The 23,070-nt window shown below is 41.0% G+C and overlaps 1 protein-coding gene across 2 annotated transcripts in view; it reads left to right on the top strand.

The window, feature by feature from the left end:
- PELI2 (pellino E3 ubiquitin protein ligase family member 2) overlaps positions 1-18,434 on the top strand; it is a 173,781-nt gene extending 155,347 nt beyond the window's left edge. For both annotated transcript variants that reach the window (XM_039469405.2, XM_074393898.1), the window contains exons 4-6: positions 5,761-5,958; positions 7,575-7,763; positions 15,068-18,434. In XM_039469405.2, the coding sequence (XP_039325339.1) occupies positions 5,761-5,958; positions 7,575-7,763; positions 15,068-15,634 (954 nt within the window). In that variant the 3' untranslated portion in view covers positions 15,635-18,434. The remainder of the gene's footprint in view (positions 1-5,760; positions 5,959-7,574; positions 7,764-15,067) is intronic.
- Positions 18,435-23,070: the final 4,636 nt, after the last annotated feature.

The following is a 23,070-nucleotide window of genomic DNA, read 5'->3' as shown; positions in this document are numbered from 1 at the left end:
GGGCAGAACGAAGATTTAGGTCACTGAGCTCTTCATTCTCTGAATAGTACCAGCTCAGCCTCTTTAAATAAAGTATGGTAAGCCAAGCAAGAAGTCACATGTTTCTTAAGGAAACCTAACATATTACATTTACAGACTAACGGGACCTTTCAGAGGATCATTGGCAGATCATTTTAAGCAGAGAACTAAGCAAATCTGTTACGACCTTGAAAAGACAGACTCGTTTTAATTTTTTCCCCCTTTTAACAAGTTTATATTTCCAAAACCCACTACTGACAAAAGTCACCAAGTAAAAAGCGCTACAGCACTCACATTTCTCAAGTATGGACCTCAGTGTAGAGTTTGTTTGTTTAGTCATTCTCATTAAAATAATTTCTAGAGTTGAGTATTTAAAGGCAGAACATCAGAAGGAACCAAGAAAGGGCTTTGTGCTGCATTTCCCACTGTGGAGTCAGTTGTAGACTCCAAACTCAGAAATCTTACTGCCTGAAGAGAAAAATCAAAGCTAGATCTGGATTTAAGGTATGAGAAAGTCTGAGTCAAAATAATCAGAGTAACATCTTTGTCATTATTTTCTGGAACCGGTAAATAAGAAAAGAAAGAAAAGTATAACAAGAAAGTGAAACATAAAGGAGACAGTAGTTCATGGAAGGAATTAAGGAAGTGGTGCATTGTCTATCAGTATCCCTAGAGTAAAGCGCGGTGCCAAGTGCCTTCTACCCATAGGGCTAGGAACCTGGGTGCGTCCTGTAGAATAATGTTCAGGGGTCCTTTCTCTCAGATTTTACAGTTTCACAGGCTTCGAACCAGGTGCCACAAGGCCTCACATTTCTGGGTTTTGGTGGGGGGTTGTTTTTACACTTGATCTTAGCCAAAAGGCCAAGAAGCGATAGGGGGGTTGTTTTTTAATTTAGTTGATTTACTGTAGTTTTAGATGATAACATTTAATTAGTATCTATTAAGTTAAGAGGAAAATGTTCAAGAATATCTACATTTTTTTAGTAGATGTTTATACAAATCTTGTACATGAGCGTGCATGTGCAGGTGCGTGTGTATCTCATAGGATTCAGGCTCCCCTGTCATCATCTTCCAATCATCATTTTCATCTCTTGACCATCTACTGTGTTAAAAACTCCTTTGGTGACTGGGGAGAGATAACAAAGGCTCCCTCTCAAGGAGCCTACATCTGGAGGAGGCAGGTAGACCCCAAAAAAGCGAGCCCTCCAGGCAGAGGAAACAGTGAATGCAAAGGCTCCAAGTCAGGATCACAGTGGAGGAGGACAGAAGTGAACTGAGATGGACTCAGAAGGGTAGGCAGAGGCTGAGAGGTAAGACCTTCAGGCCAGCTAGAGTTTGGGATTTATTCTAGGAGTTCTGGGAAGCTGTTGGAGGATTTTAAGAGGGGAAGAGGTATAATCCGATTCATGTTTTTGTACAGTTTCTCAAACTACTGTATGGAAAAGAAGCTAAGTGGCAAGTATGGAAACAGGGAGACCAGTTTGGAGGCTAAGGTGATAGAACTTAAATAAGAGACGTAACCAGAACCAAGATGGGAAAAGTGGAAGGATTGAGCATGTGTTTGGAGGAACAGATGACAGTGTTTACACAGGGCTAATGTGGGCATGGAGGAAAGTGAAGAATTGGATAATTCTTGGGTTTTGATTTTAAGCTTGATCAAATTGGATGTTAGTCAGTTATTGATTTAGGGGAGCCCCAGGGTGAAGGGGGATCCAGGTTCTGTTTGGCACATATTACATTAGAGATACTTATCAAACATACAAGTGGAGATGGCTTGTGTTGGTCTGAAGCTCAGGCGAGAGATCAAGACTTTCAGCTGATAAGTGGGATTTGGTGATACCATCTGGGAAGAGAACAGAAAGAAAAGGGAAGGGGACTATTTACCAACTAGCCTGAAAGCGTTTCATTGTTTTAATACCAGGTAGAAATGGACCAGGATATGCTGGCTCAGCATAAGCCCTGGATTTAGCAATCTATTGGTTGTTGGAATCTTAGCATGAGTGGTTTCAGTAGAGTTGTAGGGTAGGAAGCTTAGTTGGAGTGGGTTGAGGAAGAAGGAAGTTAAAGAGATAGGTGAGGAAATGGAGGAAATAACCAATGACAGGTTTTCCAAGAAGTCTTGCTGTTAAGTGAATCAGAGAAACAGGCCTGGAGGTTGGGGGGTTGCTTGCAGGCAAAGGAACGCATTTTTAACGGTGGGAGGCTAGTCCAGAGCAGGGCTATGCGAACTGCACTCCCTCTGCCAGGCAGTAAAATGTTTGTTAAAAGACAGAATGAGATGAACACACAAGTGGAGAGGAAACCTTTATAACAGTTTGGCATTGCTGAAACATACAAGTTCATGATTATCTCTGAAGCACTGATTTTTATTGTACGTTTAAAAGGCATTAGTGACGGGTTAAAATTTAAAACAACAACAATACTGGTCCTTTAACCACAGAGTTTGAAAAGCTCTAGAATGTGTGTGAGAGCTGATGGCATGATCCAGTATAAACAGAGAAATTGGTGACTCAGGAAAGAGGAGCAAAATCCTTAGGAAAGGGTGAATATTGGAATACCAAGTGTCAATGGAAAGGTTGCTATTAGATAGGAACAACAATATTTCATCCTTATCCCAAGAGGGGAGTCGAAAATAAACTTACAGATGCAGATGCAGGGAAATGGGTAGGAATTGTTTGGGGGAGGTGAGAAAAAGGGGAAGCCCTTCTAGATGCTTTGATACCTCTTGTCTGTCCTGGCTTCACCTGACATCCAGGCAGACCAACACTTTTCTTATATATATATAAAATTTAACATACTGAATGGAGCAAAGTTCTTATTGTAGCTAGTTATATGACTATCACCACTCTGTGAATATCAGAGGAAATTCAGAAGCATCCTGGCTTGCGTGCTGTATGTATATCAAATGAAATTCAGAAGCATCCTGGCTTGTATGCATGACTGCCTTTAAAATGATGTAGAGTTGATCCAGTAGTCAAAAGAAAGGGCAGGCTGCAAGTTTTCCACATTGAGTGATTTTTCAGCAGGAAAGTGACTTAGTATTTTTTTTTTCCTGGAAAAAGCCACATGAGGCTTGTGTCATAGAGTATGAAATTTTACCAGCACTCTAAAGGTTAGATTTAAGTGGAAGCAAACCGATTGGTAAACAAATCATACGTCCAGTCAAGGTAAGTGTCATGATTTAAAATCGTTGATCCTAGCAGTGTGTTCCAGTTATAGTAAAATTTTGTTTTATAGTCAATTTTAATTATTTCATTAAGACATTAATTTTATCCGTTTGGCTGAACTCAGAATGTGGCGCTTCTAGGAAAGAGTAATTCTCTATACAAGAAGGAACAGTTATGAAGCATTCAAACTAACAGAGTGGTTTTGGCTTTGAACTTATAACAAAGAGTTTGAAAAGTCATTGTCCTCTACCATTGAGATGGACAAGTCTTGAGACGATGATTGTTGCTGTGAGGCTCCAGGTTTGGTGAGATGACTAAGGAATTGTAGAATTTATCGCATTTTACTCCTAAACTTCATTGGAATAGAAGCTCAGGATGGGTTGGCTCCTAAGTTTGAAGTAGGCTTTGTTTTTACCTTTATACTTTTCTGTATTCGTTAAATAGTTTGCAATAAGTCTTCATTACTTTTCTAATTTTCTTATTTAAAAACGTTTAACAAAATCAAAGCAGTCTGAATCAGTAGAGTTTCCAAGTTACCCAGTTTTTAAATGAATCTCATAGAGAGGAGATTTTGTAACTTCAGAAGGATGAATTATATGAGATGATTTTATAAAATGTCTAATTTAGATTTTACATTGCATTTTTTAACAAGTTATGTGTTTTCTAAACCTGAAATGCATATATGTAGGCAATATGCATCCGTTCAAGTTGTTAAGTTTCAGAGAAACTGGCAGTTTAGTTTCAGAGAAACTGGCATTCCAGGCACATTTCATTAGGACAGGAAATTAAGGGTTATAAAAAACAAGAGAAAATAGATGTCTATTGTCTGTTGGTTTTAGAGAGAGAGTCTGTATATGAGAATGTATATATGAGATTTACAAAAGAAATTTATTGTTCCAAGAAGCAAGCTGAGCTAAGTGATACAAGATTTTTTTCCACTTTATTCATTTAGATGAAAATGTATTACATTGCCTAATTTGTAGATAGAACTTTGAGACCAGAATAAAAATACCTTGGAAATGACTTTTGGGAGCTTTATATGCATACATCTCAGGGCTCTGCATTCCTCCCATTGACAGCTTCAGAGTCAAAGTTAGAACTGTTGGAAGATAACATTAATATCATATTTAGGGAGAAAGTATTCATTTACCTATAAGTGATTTTTAACCTAAAAAGTCCTTTAAAAACATTTAGCGCTGTTTTCCAGTTAGAGATTTATAAACCAACATCACATAAATTTTTGAATATTCCATCCTGAGGATTTCCGTATTTGTAGACAAATAGATTTCCTAGTTCACGGGAGAGAGTAATACCTGTCTTACCTGAATTTACTGACTAGGACAAGCTTTGTTAAACCTTTGTTGTATGCTTTGTTAGAACTTTGTGCCATCTTTCTTTTTTTTTTTTTTGAGATGGAGTTTCGCTCTTGTTACCCAGGCTGGAGTGCAATGGCGCGATCTCGGCTCACCGCAACCTCCGCCTCCTGGGTTCAGGCAATTCTCCTGCCTCAGCCTCCTGAGTAGCTGGGATTACAGGCACGCACCACCATGCCCAGCTAATTTTTTGTATTTTTTTTAGTAGAGACAGGGTTTCATCATGTTGACCAAGATGGTCTCTATCTCTTGACCTCATGATCCCCCCGCCTCGGCCTCCAAAAGTGCTGGGATTACAGGCTTGAGCCACCGCACATGCTGCCAGAAAGAATATATTCCATCTTTCTAATGAAATATATTCTTTCTGGCAGCATGTAAATCTTTACAAAGGAAGATTAGCCAATTTAATATTATTGACAATTGTTTAGACTTCCCCAAGAGAGCTTTTTAAAAATCCAAAGTTGAAATGCTAAGACCAGCTTTTGAAATCTTTACTTTGACTGCCTCCCAGACTTTGGGCTGGCTTGATAGCCTTCTCATTCATGCTGAGCAGTGTTAATGGACATTTATCTCTGTGTCTGGATTTGGGCTGTTCTTGCTCAGTGCTGTGAGTCATGTTGGATTTACCTAACAAAGAAAACCATTCTGTGGAGCTGGGCAAGAAAGTGGGAAGCAAGAGTTCCTTGTTTATTTAAAATCTTCGTTTTTAAACCCATAAATGGCGGGGGGGAAATGCTGTGAAAATAGTATCGCTTCCTGGATCCAAGAGATAAAACCTGATGAGTGGTGAAAAATCTGTTTGTCCTCTTAATTGAGCTTTTTCTCAATACTTTAATGAACTAATGAGTGGCATAAAGTGAGTTAAGCAAGATGAATAAGTTCTGGAGATGTGCTGGACATCACTGTGCCTGTGGTCAACAATGGCTGCATTGTGTGCTCAAATATTTCAGAGGATAGATCTCATATTGTGTTCTTACCACAATACAACAAAATCAAAAATATATATCTCTAATGGTTGGTTTCCCTAATATCTTCCCTAGTTAAATAGGAAAAGGAGCACAAATGAAAATCTTGCATTAAATTCTGACGCTCAGAATAAAAATAGTGAATGTTAAAGGGATCCTGAATGCCTTTTCCATGTGGGCAAAATGCGGCACCCTGCTATTTTCCAAGTGAATCACGAGCACATTTCGTTCATTTAGGTGGGCAGATCAACAGAAAGCCCTATCGACTTCGTTGTCACAGATACGATTTCTGGTAGCCAGAACACGGACGAAGCCCAGATCACACAGAGCACCATATCCAGGTTCGCCTGCAGGATTGTGTGCGACAGGAATGAGCCTTACACGGCACGGATATTCGCCGCTGGATTTGACTCTTCCAAAAACATATTCCTTGGAGTAAGTACTGTCAGGAAGTACGTGATTTCCCGAAAAACGCTTGTGATTATGATATGGAACATTTAATTGGAGCCAAAAAAAATTGGCTTTGTATGTTTGTTGCCTCTAGTGAGGTTTTGCAGATTTTTAGTTTTCAGGTGGCCAGTTTGAGAAACTGTCATTAAAAATCGGAACAATAACCATTACTTGTTATTCATTATATTTTTTATATTGTAATATTTACAGTAAGTCTTTTTTTAAAGTATGCCTAGAATATTGTCCATAAAACATTTATGGCAATTGAAAGGTTTATTTCAGAGAGAGAAATAAATGGCCAAAGTTAGATCGTTAGGACTCAGAGGAAAATGTTAGTGATTCATTCATTCAAAAATATTTTATTGAGTGTTTGCTATGTTCCATACTGTGTGTTTTAGATGTGGGATTACAGAGAATAAAACAGACTTAAATCCCTGCCCTCATAGGGTTTCCTTGTAAATGAACCCCAGAAGTTTTAGTGAATATACAGGTTTAACATAGTTCCCTTTTGAATTAGGATATTTTTGTAGGAAAAAAAAGAACCCACTCAAAATGGTCTAAAAACATGAAAATGTACTGTGCCACATAAGAAGTGCTGAGGAAGGCCAGCTCCAGGGTCAGTGGTTCAGTGGTTCTGTGACATTCAGGGCCCCGGGTTCTCTCTGTCTTGCCTTCTGCCTCCCATGGTGCACCAGCCTCTTCACGGGAAGTCTTCTTGTGGGTGAGAGCTGGCTCCTGCACTTCCACATGTCCCCTGCCACATGACAACTTGCAGCCAGAAAATAGGGTGGCAGAAGCACTGTTTCTTCCTTGTCTCTTCTTAGAGCACAGATGCCTTTTACGGAAGCTTCCCAGAAGATATGTGTCATCAGTCAGAGCCCAGACATGTGCTGTACCCACCTGTAAACCAGCCATTGGGAAGAGGGCTGCGAGGGTCATGTTGGCTTCATCAGGATTTCCCTCCCCCCAGCCTTGTGGACAGTAGTTGAGCTCTGTCACCAAGAAAGCTGAGGGGAAGAGCTGTGGCACAGGCATCCAAGGGTGTCCTGTTGTCATGTCAAGCTACATGTGCCATCATCTTTGAGAAGATAAACACTGATTGGTGGGAAAACATAATGGCCCCGACTTGTTGGCTTCACATGTTTTGAATTTTCTACCTTTAATAAAAAGTGTTTCTTTATGACTATCCTTTCTTCTCTATCCTGACAATGAGTACATAGAAAGCACTTTTAGGTAGCAGGATAAGAGCATGGCACAAGTGTAACTGAAAAGAGAAAGCATACCGGATTCCTGGAATCACATGGGGTTGTGGGGAGTGTAAAAAGAATCTCAAGAGGAAGAAGCCCAGCCATCAGTTTTTTTGCAAGCTCTTGAGAACTATCATATGTGTCCGGTGATAAATCATTCATCTGTTTCAGCACTTTTATATTGCCAAAATAATTGCATATTTTATCCTTGTGACTATAAGCTTTAAATAGAAAATGCGAATTCATCACCTTCCTTCCCTCTGCCTCTATGCAACGTATTAAAGAAATTCCAGAATCCTTCCCGTTTGAATGTCATCTTAGCCTGCTTTTTGTGTTCTGCCATGTACCCTCCAGGAAAAGGCAGCAAAGTGGAAAAACCCTGACGGCCACATGGATGGGCTCACTACGAATGGCGTCCTGGTGATGCATCCACGAGGGGGCTTCACCGAGGAGTCCCAGCCCGGGGTCTGGCGCGAGATCTCCGTCTGTGGAGATGTGTACACCTTGCGAGAAACCAGGTCGGCCCAGCAACGAGGAAAGCTGGTGAGTGCACGTGACTCCGGAAAATGTTCCAAACGACACAAGCCTAAGCAGAGGCTGTCATTTTCTCTCCCCTGAGGTTCAGAACCTTTGTACAGGTCGAAGCACTGTGTACCACAGCCCAGGAGAAGCAGAGTTCCACAAGCACCTGAAAGCAAGAGGGAAATGGCCTTATTTCCGCCAATGGCCCAACTTTTCCCATGGTGGGAGTAAGTTGCCTTGCTCCTTACCACCTTGAGAGGGTTATCTTTTATTATAGACCTCACCACAAAAATCTACTTAAATTCACTTTAAGGATAGTAAACTTATTTTTAGTGTAAAACTTTATTGATTTGGAAAACGTTTGAGTAGTCCAAAAGCAATTAGTAAAAATTATGAATTAAAGAATTATTTACAATTAGCCGGGCATGTTGGTGCGCCCCTGTAGTCCCAGCTTTTCAGGAGGCTGAGGCAGGAGAATTGCTTGAACCCGGAGGTGAAGGTTGTGGTGAGCCAAGATCATGCCACTGCACTCCAGCCTGGGCAGCAGAGCAAGACTCCGTCTCAAAAAAAAAAAAAAAATTATGCCACGTGCGGTGGCTTATGCCTATAATCCCAGCACTTTGGGAGGCTGAGGCAGGCAGATCACAGGCCAAGAGATTGAGACCATCATGGGCCAACATGGGGAAACCCCATCTCTACTAAAAATAAAAAAATTAGCCAAGTGTGGTGGTGCATGCCTATAATCCTAGCTACTCAGGACGCCGAGGCAGGAGAATCGCTTGAACCTGAGAGGCAGAGGTTGCAGTGAGCCAAGATCACACCACTGCACTCCAGCCTGGTGTCAGAGTGAGACTCTGTCTCAAAAAACAAAACAAAAAAAGAATTATTTACTAGACCTTCTGGAACTAATAAATAGTTAAGTCAGCTGGTTTTCCCTTTGAAATCTTATATATTAATGCAGAATTCTCTATACTGTCCACCAAAATCATAGTTACAACTTTTTACTTGAAATAATTTATATACTGCATTGACCTGGCATGTTAATATTTTCCTACAAATATCACCACTTATCCCCATGCCCTAAAGCAGTTTTTTAAACCCATTCTTCCTTGGAGAATAATTATGGTACCTTAAATGTAGAACTTTGGGTTTCTGATCTTGCCATAGCCATGTGGCACAGCTTTTTTACTAAACTGTCCATTCCTGTACTTTTGATTAATTTGTTAGGTAGAAGCTAGAATGAGAGAGAGAAAAAAAATGTCTTTTTCTAGAAGCTAGAAAAGAAGGAGTTTTTTAAAACTCCCGTGGAACAAAATGTATAAGGAATAGAGGATTTGACCTAGCACTTTTCAGAGAGAGGGATCATCAGCAAAGATGTCTAAGATGGAAAGAGAAGTTGGGAGCTGTAAAGAAAAACTAAAACTAGATAGATAGATAGATAGATAGATAGATAGATAGATAGATAGATAGAAAGAAGCTGGCAGATGTTTTGCTACCCTGATTTGCTGTTCTTTACTGGATGTTTGTGTTTAGGGAATGGTTATTTTTATTTCTATTTTACACCATTTTTCAGCTATAGGCAAAGCTTCTGCATCTTACACTGCATATGGCTGAAATAAATATGAGAATCATTTTCTAAGAAAACCCGTGCAAGTTCAATGAATTTTGTATAAATATTTTCAAGAAACTGTAAACAGAGAAGCAAATGTGACAGCAGTTTTTCTAAATAACCTTTTGTTTCTGATCACTGGATAGTTTTATACAAAACTGACCTAGCTTGGCCAAACTGGTTATTCATCATTATAATAACAAAAGAAAGAAGTCAGTAAATGGTTGCTGGATGCAGCCACTACATTAACATTTCTGACATCAGCTCACTTAATCTGCACAGCAGCCCTCTAAGGGACGTAGAGTCATCCCCATTTCATGGATGAGGAAGATGTGGCTTGAAGTTAAAGACTGCTTGGTGTCACAGAGTTAGAAGGTGGCAGCCAATGGGATTCAGACCCAGGTCTCCCCGATGGAGAGTCTGGACATCTAATACTACTAGGTACCATGTCTTGTGGATCTGGGGATGGTTTACACCTGGGCATTTGCCTCCCTGGGTGACTATAAAGCATACTCTGGTGTCTGTAGGGAGCGCATTTGGGAGGGCATATCATGGGATGAGTTTCTCGCCCCCTTAGGTAACTGTGCCAACCCAGCTCACGCTGCTTTGTATGCCAGAGAATTTTACAGTGCTACCGAAAAGAAAGAACTCCAAAATTGGCTTGTATTAATTGGTTGCATTAAATATACAGGGTATTTTTGAAGTGAGTCCCTGTAAACGACACTTAGAACTACATAAAATTGTGCTGTCCTATTGGATAGCATCCGATTAACCTGGCCAGTTACAAAGACTTCCATCTGTCTCATCTTGGGCTCATGGGAAACTGAACAGATACATCCTTCCTGCAGTCTCCTCCGGTGAACCTCTGGAGAACAGTTTTTGTCTGTCTTCAAAGAAAGCTTACTGACTCTTTGAGCTTCTGTTTCAATTCATGACTCATTGGTCCTGTACACGCTGTTGGTGGCATTTGATGTAAATTATGTTTATCTGTAAATTAGATTTTGGGATGGTCTCTGGCAATACTTGTCATTTGCAGTCTAATACAGAAATATGGAAATAAAGTGAGCTGCTGAAAGTCTAAAATACTTGTTAAAACAGTAGTAGTCACATTGTAGAGCTAGTGCAGTTGGAGGATTATGTATTAATACCATACTCAGCATTTGATATGAATCAGTATACTAATGTGCGTGTAACAAGAAATCACCATTGTTTTTCATCATTACAGCAAATGATGGAACCTCAGTACTTTGTACTAATCAGCAAAATTAATTACATGGGGGAGAAATGTCATTTCAGGCCTTTAACCCCCTGAAGAAATAGGTGAAATGGAGTTTGAATTGTGCCCTACTTCATCTAGTTGATGATAACATATGGTAACATTTATAATATTACTCTAGGAGGCCCTTGAGTATTTAATTAAATTATGTACGAGGTATTTTATTAAACTAAACTGGCTTTGTATAAAATTAAATTCAGTTAAGTTGATTGCATACCCAATTTTAGGTGAAATTATAAAAATAACCATAGAGTAACTGTTCAGGCTCTACCAGGTGCTTTAAATTAATTGTCTTTCCAGTGTTGCTGAAAATAACCTGTGAAGTCTGTGTTGTTACTGTGCCCATCTACAGATGAGGAAACCTGGGCTTTAAAAGATTAAGTCACTTGCTAGTAAGAAGTGATGGGTGGGGCACTGAATTTGCTACCTTGTGCTTAGATAGTTGCTGTGTAGGTATCTAAGTACCCTGTGCTTAGATAGTTGCCACTGTAGACACCAAATAAATGTCTCTTACTTCCACCATACTGTCAATTCCTATGCCTGCTCATAGCTTTTCTTTTTTCTTTTTTTTTTTTTTTTTTTTTTTGAGGCAAGAGTCTTGCTCTGTAGCCAGGTTGGAGTTCACTGGCATGATCTTGGCTCACTGCAACCTCCAGCTTCCTGATTCAAGCAATTCTCCTGCCTCAGCCTCTCGAGTAGCTGGGATTACAGGCACACGCCACCATGCCCAGCTAATTTTTGTATTTTTAGTAGAGACGGGATTTCACCATGTTGGCCACAGGACGATCTCAATCTCCTGACCTCATGATCCACCCGCCTTAGCCTCCCAAAGTGCTGGAATTACAGGCGTGAGCCACCTCGCCTGGCCCATAGCTTTTTGTTTGTGGTAGAATTTAAGACATAAAATCTGAATTCATGCCTACTAATGATTGCTAAATCAGGCCGCCAGGTTCAAGTCCTGGTTTCACCGCTTAGTTCTACGGTCTTGAATCAATGACTTAACCTCTCTGCACCTGGCTTCCACATCTCCTAAATTGGAATAATATGAATACGCATCTAATAGGATTGTTGTGAGAACTAAATACATTCAGTTGCTGGAAAGGATTGGAAGAGTGCTTTGTCATACCCTGTAACTGGCTGGTGGTTATTACTAAGCAGGGGTTGCAAACTGGGGATATGGTAGAGAACACCAGCCCAGGCTCTGGCCTCGAATTGCATGGTCCAGAGGAGGTCATAGACTAGGCCGCAGATCAGCAGGTCAGCAGATAACTGTGTAATGAGTACAGTCATGAGAAGGTACCGAAGGTACTTTCCCTCTGTGGGCCACCTACCCCAGATGTGGGAGTCAAGGGTACATGGAATATCAAAGACCATACACCCCAGATTTATGGTAAGACTTTGTTGTTTACCAAGAACTGCCCTGCCAGAGGAAAGAGGGCTGTTCCACAGCCAGCGGCTGAGTCACCACCACACCTCAGCTTCTTAGCCCATCAGGGTGATCCTTTAGACACGGCTTCATCCTGCGATGAGGCCTCCCCTGAAAATTGCCTGTGGTCAGCAACAGCAGCCTCACGACACCAGTTAGAGGAGAGGAGACTGGATGCTTGGTATGGGTGGTGGGGTGGGGAGGGAGCATCAGCAAACTTCAGGCTGTTTGAAAGGAGTCACAGTGTGTGTCTTGAACACTATTAAGATTTATCATTTTTGGGGGACCTTAGCTTTTTCTGACAACTAATATTTGGGAAGGGCTGATTTCTTCATGACAAGAAAAATGTCCAGCGCAAAGTGACATCAGGTGAGACCTGGATGACAAGTAGGAGTTTGCCAGCCCAGGGCTCCAGCTGGAGCAGGGCGTGCCGGGGTGGAGTATTTTAGGCAGAGGTTGCTCTTGCACCTGCCTCTGGCTGGTCCGCGGTGGTGCGTTCATGGACTCCAGCTCCTGGCAGCTGACCGCAGGCAGTCCTGGTGTACAGTTAGAAAGGGAAGAGCTACAGCAGGAGAAGTCGAGTGGCTGCATTGGGAGTGACCTTTTATGTGTGTTAAGAAGCTTGGGCTGTACCCCAAGGGCAGCAGAGAGCCACAAAGTCCTTTGGACCAAAGATGGACAAAATGTCCGGTGCTTCCCATACCTCTCCCTTTTTTCCTTATAGGGCTCTTTTCCTCCACCCCAGGCAGGCCCTGTCTCTCTCCTCAGTCCTCTCTGCCCTCCCTGGGACCCTGTCTGGGCAGTGTCATCAATTCGCACAGCTTCACCTAGGTGCCAGTGACATCCCAGATAGGTTTCTGCGAGCCTGATCCATCTCCCGCCTGCATCACATGTGCCTCGCCGATGCTCTGCACATCCCCCACATTCAGCACACCCAGAACTGAACTTCCCTGTCTTTTGGTATTGCACTTATTTGGTATTGCACAATTCTATAAGACATATATTAGCATTTTTCCAGTTTAATGGATGTGGAAGCCAGGCACAGAGAGGTTAAGTCATTGACTCAAGACCACAGAGCTACTGAGTGGCGAAATCAGGGCTTGCTCCCTCACCTACCGTTTATCTGTGGTCTGTGGAGAGCACTGTTCTACCCAGACAACCAGACACATAACAGACTCCTGCTCAGATCAAGAGCTGTGTGCCATCGAGTCGAATTCCTTGCTGTCTAGTCTCTGTGCCGCTTGTCTGTTGCCACTGAGACTCTGTTTGTTGAGGTGTACTCACCCTCTCTAACCAGGGAGAGCACCGGCTGCCTCTTTCACCCCTCCAGCCCACCCTCCAGAGTTCTAGGAGTGACCTTTCTGAAAGGTAAATCGGTTCCTGTATAGGTGCCTAAACCTCCCACCGACTCCCTCTGAGCATGGACTCCAGCCTCTCTCTTCCGCCTGGGTTTCTCATCCTGCCCACCCAGTGCCGGGAACTGCATCCATCCTTGTTCATCCTGGCCGAACAGTCCCGTCGAACTCCCTGTTGCTCCCTCGGCGCATATGCCAATTGGCCTCTCCTCCCTCTCCCTGCTGTGCCTTCCTGCTATCCTACATCTTTCTCCAGTGTCCGTTAAAAGAAAAAACGTTCAGAAACCATTTCTGACCATCTGTCATCCTCAAAGTAATAGTAGCTGGTATTTACATAGTGTTTACTGTGTACCAGACATTGTTCTCTAAGAACTCTTTGCATTTACTTATCTAACACAACCATCTTTTCTAAATTTTAACAAGGGGAAACGGAGGCATGGGGAGTTTAACCTGCCCAACACCGTACAGCTAATAAGAGAGCGAGCCAGGGTTCAAGCCCAGAGTCCACACTCCTGGCTGCTTGTAGCGTTGTGGCCTTGCACAGCATTCTACGGGCCTTCATGCGCTCCGAGCTCTGGGCATGTCTGCCATCCACTACTGATGAGTAGGTCTCAGCAGGATGGGGAAGAGGTTTTATTGGCCTTTGGTACCCCCAAGGCTTAGCATCTGGCACATGGAGGCAGTAGTCCAATTGCTGACCATGCCTAGCTCCTGCTTGTCAGCTGTTAATCAGTCTTGGAAGCACTTAGTGCATAGCACAGCTTCCTTCTAAAAATGAAGACGTGGCCGGGCGCGGTGGCTCAAGCCTGTAATCCCAGCACTTTGGGAGGCCGAGGCAGGTGGATCACGAGGTCGAGAGATTGAGACCATCCTGGTCAACGTGGTGAAACCCCGTCTCTACTAAAAATACAAAAAAAATCAGCTGGACGTGGTGGCGCGTGCCTGTAATCCCAGCTACTCAGGAGGCTGAGGCAGGAGAATTGCCTGAACCCAGGAGGCGGAGGTTGCGGTGAGCCGAGATCGCACCATTGCACTCCAGCCTGGGTAACAAGAGCGAAACTCCGTCTCAAAAAAAAAAAAAGACGTATGTTGAACTGTTCAGCTTTAAACCTTTCAAGATACATTCAAGGTGGAGGAAGCTAAGGGTCACCAGAATGCTTCGGACTCCGCAGTAATTATTGCAGACCTCTGCCATAATGATTGCAGACCCCCGCCGTAATGATTGCAGACCCCCAGCAAGGTCTTCCGGATTGGCTGTGGTTGAGATGAGGATGAGTCTTCCCTGGATGGACTGGTAGGACAGCTCGTCCTGTGGGATCAGTGAGTCATTGTGTTACTGACTTCAGGAGTTAAAAAGAAAATCTTAGGAGATTTGTGAAGTTCATTAAAATAACCACTGCAGTAATTGAACATGTAAAGCTAGGTATACATACTGTGCTCAGGGCTTTGTACATATGGCATAGTTGTATTATATCCAGTCATCAGATGAGGAAACGGAAGCTCGGGGGGCATAGGTTACTCCTCCGTTCTGTTTTTGTGGGATACATTGCCTCCCTGTGTTATCATCAGAGATTTTTTTGCTTGTTTTGAGAGGAAAGAATGTTGGAGTGATTTGCTTGATTTTGCTTTTGAAAGGCATGTGTCTCAAACTTGTTGTAGGTGGAAAGTGAGACCAACGTCCTGCAGGACGGCTCCCTCATTGACCTGTGCGGGGCCACTCTCCTCTGGAGAACAGCAGATGGCCTTTTTCATACTCCAACTCAGAAGCACATAGAAGCCCTCCGGCAGGAGATTAACGCCGCCCGGCCTCAGTGTCCCGTGGGCCTCAACACCCTGGCCTTCCCCAGCATCAACAGGAAGGAGGTGGTAGAGGAGAAGCAGCCCTGGGCTTATCTCAGCTGTGGCCACGTGCACGGGTACCACAACTGGGGCCATCGGAGCGACACGGAGGCCAACGAGAGGGAGTGTCCCATGTGCAGGACTGTGGGCCCCTACGTGCCTCTCTGGCTTGGCTGTGAGGCGGGATTTTACGTAGACGCAGGACCGCCAACTCATGCTTTCACTCCCTGTGGACACGTGTGCTCGGAAAAGTCTGCAAAATACTGGTCTCAGATCCCGTTGCCTCATGGAACTCATGCATTTCACGCTGCTTGCCCTTTCTGTGCTACGCAGCTGGTTGGGGAGCAAAACTGCATCAAATTAATTTTCCAAGGTCCGGTTGACTGACACCCTTGACAGCCATCTATGACTTTATTAACAGGTTACTGTGAAGATTTTGCCACTAACTCTAGATTTTGCCTTTTTCTAATGCAGTTTATTAGGGGAGGGTGACTAGGGCTGGGAATAGAGAGAGGGGACACATGATGAAACATGGCAGGAGTGTAACAGATACCAGTGGTGTTTTGCATGCTCAGAACAGCAGCATCGTCATCGAAGTCTGCTCGATGAAACCATCATAATATCTTCGTAATAATCGGATTTAAAATGCCATGCTTTTACTTTTAACCTTGGGTTTTTAACCAAGTTTGTTTTTTTTGTAATCTCGGACAAGACTTTAAATCATATTTTACAGATGTAGAAGAAATTTATTCAAAAGTTATGGGCTCATGAAGTTCAGCCTTCAGTGCAGTGTGGTGTAGGTGTTAACCCGCAGGGCACACAGTGTCTAGAAATACTTGATCATGGCTCAGACGTGACCAGACACCAGAGGGGCAGCTCTGTACAGTGTGACTGCTAGACAGAAGGCCTTAGGCACAGGTGGTTTTGAAATCTGGGGCTTCTTCCGGATTTATTTTTCTGACTTGTTGGTGGAGAGAATACGCATATCTTGTGGGCTTTTTTTTTTTTTTTTTAACTTCAGTCAAATTTATTTTAGATACTCATTCATCAAATACATGGCACTTCTCAAAGAATTTTCCATAACTTTTTAGCCTTCTTTTTATTATTTCTGCCTAATATGATTTGCCCCTGATACTCACCTTGCACGGCCAGACTGTTTGGTTGATTAAAATGTATCAGCTCTTAAAAACTCATTAACTGAGAGTAATTACAGTAGTAGACATGGTCTGGATAGTACACGACCACGTTTATTTGCTGACTGAATTGTTGAAGATTTAAGAATGATTAAAAATAAGCTTTGGCTTTTTAAAACCACTTGGGGTTTTACAGGCTTGGGGTTTTTCTTTTTTGTTGTTAAGAAAGCCAAATTCTGTGAGTCTGAAAGCAGCCAATCACAGCGACACAGTCATTTTTGTGCACTCCCTTTTCACCATCTGTCACCTTCCCTTGCAGCTTAAGGATCCGTGTAAGTTTTGAAAATGTTTGCAAATCAAACTCAATTTAAATGGGATCATTAGATATACACGACACCAAGTGGTCCATCTGCAGAGATAATTCAAAATACCCAATTTTGAGAGCGCAAATGATCCCATTTAAATTGCTGAGGAATAATTAAATCAGAATTTCATATGAGCTCCGCCATTCCTCTGTTACTTTGATTTCATTTGGATTAATAATTCTTAGATGCTTGGCACCCGTCCTATCACTGCTCCCAGAATGTAAAGATCCTTTAGGACATGAGACTGGTTAGAGCTGGCTGAGATAAAATAAAACCCTGCCACATGGAGTAAGTATTTATTTAAACTAATGTTCTCTTAATTTGACCATTGCAGATTTGAGTGATTTTTTAACCTTTGTAAATATACATAATTTATATGTTTCTAATATACTATATCCATACTTGAATTGGTTTTTTCATTTTTTGCCTACTGGCAAATGTTTTGCCTATTTTCAGTTGTTCTAACCTATTTGAATACCCTCTGAAAGTGATACAATATATTACTCTTGATTGCTGCTGCTTACTTTGATGTAATATTTTTAAAGTTCAGCCTCTCAGTTTTAAAATAGCTTTATTTTTCAAGGGAGATCATTGTGTAGGATGAGGCATTTTGGGTTTTAGTTTTGTTTGGGTAAATTTTAAATGATGTGAAAATCTGACAACAGTCCTCTTATAGATAGCTTGCTCTATTCAGTATAGCTTACTCTGCCCGTAGACAGAAAATGAAAGAAAAAAATGGACTTGCCTAGAATAATATATTGAATGCCCTTTGATTTAGCCAGAGTCTCTGATGATTAGCTGTCGCTGATAGAGTAGGTCTTTTCAGCCTGTAATTCTTTGTACTCCAAAGAATGACAAAGGAGGCACTCATTCCCTTTTCTTGGTATACGCCTGGAAAGTGGTTGAAGCATTCTTGATGCCGTAAAAGTGTCTTGTAAGCTAAATGGTCTTGCATCCAGAAAGGCCAGATTTTACCTACCAAGAAAAAAGATATTTTTCCAGAGAGTTAGGTGTATCATAATTTCCCATTTCAAGTTCTGTTCTTAAGTCTACTCATTCTGCAATGTGACATATGCCCTAAAATGAAGTCACCTTCCAAGTTGGACACGTGCCATCATTCAGCTTAAATGTAAGCTGACATTTGGGTAGTAATTTCCCAGCTCTTAGAAGGGGTAGCAGTAAACCGCCGTCTGTGGGCTCCATCCACATCTTTTCCTTTGGCTTCCAAAGTGAGGTCCTGCCCACCCTGCCTAAGGAACCGCAGAGAGGTGGCAAGTCAGCAGAAAGGACACCAGACTCTTCATGGCCACTTGTAGGAAGATCCCTTTAAATTGTTTTTTTCAGAGTTGAGTTTGTGAGAGTAAAGAACTCTGTAACTCACCAAGGCAGAGAAATACAGTTCAGAAAAGTAATGTCTCCAAGGTCACTTCTTTTTTTACGTCTTGCTTGCCATCGCTTTAAAGGACTAGCCCCACTCCCCGATGTGTACACATAAGGAAATTGCAGAACAATTCGTTGTCCCGGCCTGACTCTAATGTGTTTTGCAAGTAGCTTTCCAGAAGTAAAAGCCCCAGTGATGTATTCCCATAGAAATATTTTTCAGTTGTTTATGTCGTTTACTACAAAAAAAAAAAATTGATTCAGAGTGGATGGAGTACAACTCTGAGTATTTTTCTAGTCCGGAATTTTTTATTAATAATCGGTGCTGCCGGGTCATGCATGCTGCAACTCTCAACATTTCCTTTATTTGGTTCAGCTTTTAGCAAAAAGGGCTACAGTTCACCCTGTAGAGTAAGTATTAAGGTTTCTGGTTTTTCTTTTTTCCCCCCAACTGTGGCCCAAAAGAATTAAAATCTGTTAATATAAATAGAGAGCATATTTATCATTCCTCGATAGTTAATTATAGACTTTGGTACCTTTGTGCCTCAGGGAAGCCACGTGATATAACTGGTTATAGAATTTCAGGGTTAGGGTTTAAAGAAAGGAGAAAGCCATTGGAAAAATGATGGGCTCCATTAAGGAGACTAATGAATCTGGATGCAGAAATATGCCAGAAACTGGCATAAACATGATTGTAGTAGAATTTATTTTCCATTACCGATAAGGAAATTATTTTAAGTTATTACATATACTGTATTGGGAAAGTTGAGGAGAACTCTTTTCTTCTTAAAGCTTCAATGTCTTTTTTTTTTTTTCTTTTTTTTTTTTTTTCATGGAAAAACTCAAACCTGTTATTTGGGAGCTCAGTATTGTGTGGGCACTTTGGAGAGTTTTCTGCTTAATTGTAGTGTAATACAGGTTACAGAATTGTTACCCACAGTTGTATGGTTTTGCTCCACTTCTTTTCTTTATTAAAGTCATTCTGTTCCTTAGATGTGTTTGGAAGGTGTGTGATTACACCATTGTTAATGCTGGGTAAAAACTAGCTATTTTCTTGCAGTCTTGCCTCATAACAGTGGAGTTTCCGATAGACAAACCACAGGACTTTGATTTTATGCCAAATCCAGCTCCATCCCTTTACTGTCGATCTTCTATCCCAGTAGTTTAGCCTTTGTGGCTTAGGGCATGATGCTTCTCCTTCTGTGCTGAAAAAGCACAGCTCTGTTACCATTTCTTTATCAGTCAAAGGCCAATGAGACAACTTCAGAATCTTTTTAGAAGAATGCAAGCATCATGAAGCAGTAACACAAAAAAGGTTCAGTATTTTCTTTTTAGTAAAACTTGCATCCTTTCAAATAAGTTTTTGCCCTCATGAAGAATCCCTGGAGGAAGGTAAGGAAAATATTTTCCAGTAGTACTTGACAGTTTCTAAACATGTTTCTGAACAAACAAACTCGATGAAAGGAAAGATGTTTCTTTTTAGTTGAGATGACAGATTGCTTCTCTGTATTAAATAGTCTAGAAGTTAAGGGGATGGTCACATTTACGATGTATTGTGTTATGAGCAGTTAAATTTTATGAATATATTTGTAAAATTGTTGTTTTATATTTCATGTCAAATTGAAAAGTTTATTTCTTCACTATTGTACCTGTGGAAATACAAGCCATTTTACAGGAAAAAATCTTCAAAAACTTATTAAATGGATTTCAGTCTGTTTGTGAGTCATTGTCTTCAGACTCCGTGGTTGTCACCAACTTCATCAGGACAGTCAGTAGGAAGTTGATACAAGTAGAATTGATGCTTTTCACTTCTCTAACTGCCAAGTTAATCTCAAACTGCTGAATTTATTATTGTTTTATATTCTGCACAATACATATTTAAATCTGGATTCTGAAAATCCCCTACATTTTTTTAATTAAAGAAATTTTCTTTTTTTAAAAAATACATATTATATTACACGTTAGGTCCTGGGGTGCATGTACAGAACATGCAGGATTATTGCATAGGTACACACATGGCAATGTGGTTTGCTGCATCCATCTCCCGCTCCCTGTCACCTACATCTGGCATTTCTCCTCATGTTATCCCTCCCCAGCTTCCCTACCCACCCACTGTCACTCCCCTACTCCCCGCCAACAGACGCCAGTTTGTGATGCTCCCCTCCCTGTGTTCATGTGTTCTCATTGTTCAACACCTGCCTATGGGTGAGTACATGAGGTGTTTGATTTTCTGTTCTTGTGTCAGTTTGCTGAGAATGATGGTTTCCAGGTTCATCCATGTCCCCACAAAGGACACCAACTCATTTTTTATGACTGCATAGTATTCCATGGTGTATACGTGCCACATTTTCCTTGTCCAGTCTATCATCAGTGGGTATTTGGGTTGGCTCCAGGTCTTTGCTATTGTAAACAGTGCTGCAGTGAACATACATGTGCATGTGTCTTTATAATAGACTGATGTGTAATCCTTTGGATATATACCCAGTAATGGGATTGCTGGGTCAAATGGAATTTCTACTTCTAGGTCCTTGAGGAATCACCACACTGTCTTCCACAATGGTTGAACTAATTTACACTCCCACCAACAGTGTAAAAGTGTTCCTATTCCTCCACATCCTCTCCAGCATCTGTTGTCTCCAGATTTTTTAATGATCGCCATTCTAACTGGTGTGAGGTGGTATCTCAGTGTAATTTTGATTTGCATTTCTCTAATGACCAGTGATGGTGAGCATTTTTTCATGTTTGTTGGCCTCATATGTGTCTTTTCATGTCCTTTTCCCACTTTTGAATGGTTTTGTTTTTTTTTTCTTGTAAATCAGCTTTAGTTCTTTGTAGATTCTGGATATTAGCCCTTTGTCAGACTTTTGGTGCCTATATTACTATTTCTTGTGACATTATATCACTGTCAAATTTAACTTCCAGGGGAATTTAACCTGACTTTGTAGAATTAATGGATTTTTGTCGTGATCATTTCAGCCATATTGCATTGTCACTTTTGTGACAGTCTTCATTCACTTTTAACAACATAATAAGGGTTGTGTGTAAGCCTTCAATCCTTCCTTGAAGCTTTACACTAACATATCTATCATAAGAAAATATACGTATTTATGATAGTTTTTTTCGCATCACCTTGATATTCAAGGAGTCTTAGTATTGAGAGAAACAGATTTTTCATTTCCAGAAAATAAAATGCACATTTATGTAGGCTTTTATTTCAGGGGATAAGTGTTCCATACTTTGTCAAATCTAAGATGCCAAAAATGGTAAGATGTATTACAGAAAATCACAACCAGTTATAATTGTAAGATACGTATCATTGGTCAAGGAATACCCCTCACACAACATGCAAACACTAACTCAAAATGGGTCAAAGAGCTACAACTATATAACTCTTGGAAGAAAACATAATGTAAACCTTTGTAACCTTAGATTAATCAGTGATTTTTGACGGACTAAATGTAAAAACACAAAAACACAAGCAACAACAGAAAAAGACTAGGCACAGTGGCTCACAGCTATAATCCTGGCACTTTGGGAGGCTGAGGCAGGTGAATTGAGGTCAGGAGTTAAGAGTTCAACCAGGCCAGCATGGGGAAACCTCTTCTCTACTGAAAATACAAAAATTAACTGGGCATGGTGGCTGGTGCCTGTAATTCCAGCTACTTGGGAGGCTGAGGCCAGATAATCGCTTGAAACTTGGAAGTGGAGGTTGCAGTGAGCCAGGACCGCACCACTGCACTCCAGCCTGGGCAACAAGAGCAAAACTGTCTCAAGAAAAAAAAAAAAAACAGATTGGATTTTATGAAAATTGAAAAGTTGTGTGCATGAAAGGACACTGTCAAGAGTAAAAAGACAACCCACAAAACAGAAAATATCTGGGAATTATATATTTGATAAGGAACTCAGGTCCAGAATATGTAACAGGCTCTTAAAACTCATTAAAATGCAACCTCATTAAGAGATGGTCAAAAGTTTATAACTTTTCAGAACATTTTTCAAAGAATGTATAACACGGTAAGCACATGAAAACACAGCTTGACACAAATAGCCATCAAATTAAAACCACGAGAAGTGCAAATTAAAACCGCACAGTACCATGTTGTACCTACTGGGATGGCTAAAGTCAAAAAGACAATAGTGAATGTTGGTGTAGATGTTGAAATACACTCATACCTTGGTGGGTTCCTAAAGTGATGCAGCTGCTTTGGAACAAATAGTTTGGCATTCCTCAAGAGGTAAAAACTATGTTACCATGTGCTCCAGCAATTCCATTGGTAGGTATATACACAGAATTGAAAATCTGTTCACACAAAAATATGTACACGAATGTTCATAGCATTATTTATAATAGCCAAAAAATGGAAATAAATGCTCATCAGCTGAGGAATGGACGGACAAAATACGGTAAATCCATACCATGTAAAATTATTTGACTACGAAAATGAAGTACTGATACTGATACTGATACAACATAGATGAATCTTGAAAACATGTTAAGTTGAAAAAGCCGGGAGCAAGAGACAACATATTTTATATAAGAAACAGGCAAATCCACAGAGACGTAGTAGATTTGTCATGGCCAGGAGTTAAGAAAAAAGGAATAAGAAGTGATTACTAATAGACATGAGGCTTATTTGGGGGGATGATGAAAATGTTCTAAACTTGGTGATGGATATACAACTGTGTGAATAGACCAAAATCCACTGAATTACACACAAAAGGGTGGGTTTTGTGGTATGTGAATTATATCTCAGTAAAACTTAATTTAAAAAAATACCTCCTAAATTCAGAGATGTTAGATTATCAAGAGTTTGTGTCTTAGAAACCTCATGCTATGATCTTTACTTAGTCCTTCAGGTAAAAATATTCAGGATCATCCAATTTCTTGCTGCCTTGAGATGTTTTCCAAAATGTAACAACAGCTCATTTCTTTTCCTTACACTTT

This window comes from Saimiri boliviensis, chromosome 2 (genome assembly GCF_048565385.1).
Source record: "Saimiri boliviensis isolate mSaiBol1 chromosome 2, mSaiBol1.pri, whole genome shotgun sequence".
Taxonomy (NCBI): domain Eukaryota; kingdom Metazoa; phylum Chordata; class Mammalia; order Primates; family Cebidae; genus Saimiri; species Saimiri boliviensis.
Note: the sequence above shows the minus strand (reverse complement) of the source record. Positions and strands in the feature narration are given on the sequence as shown.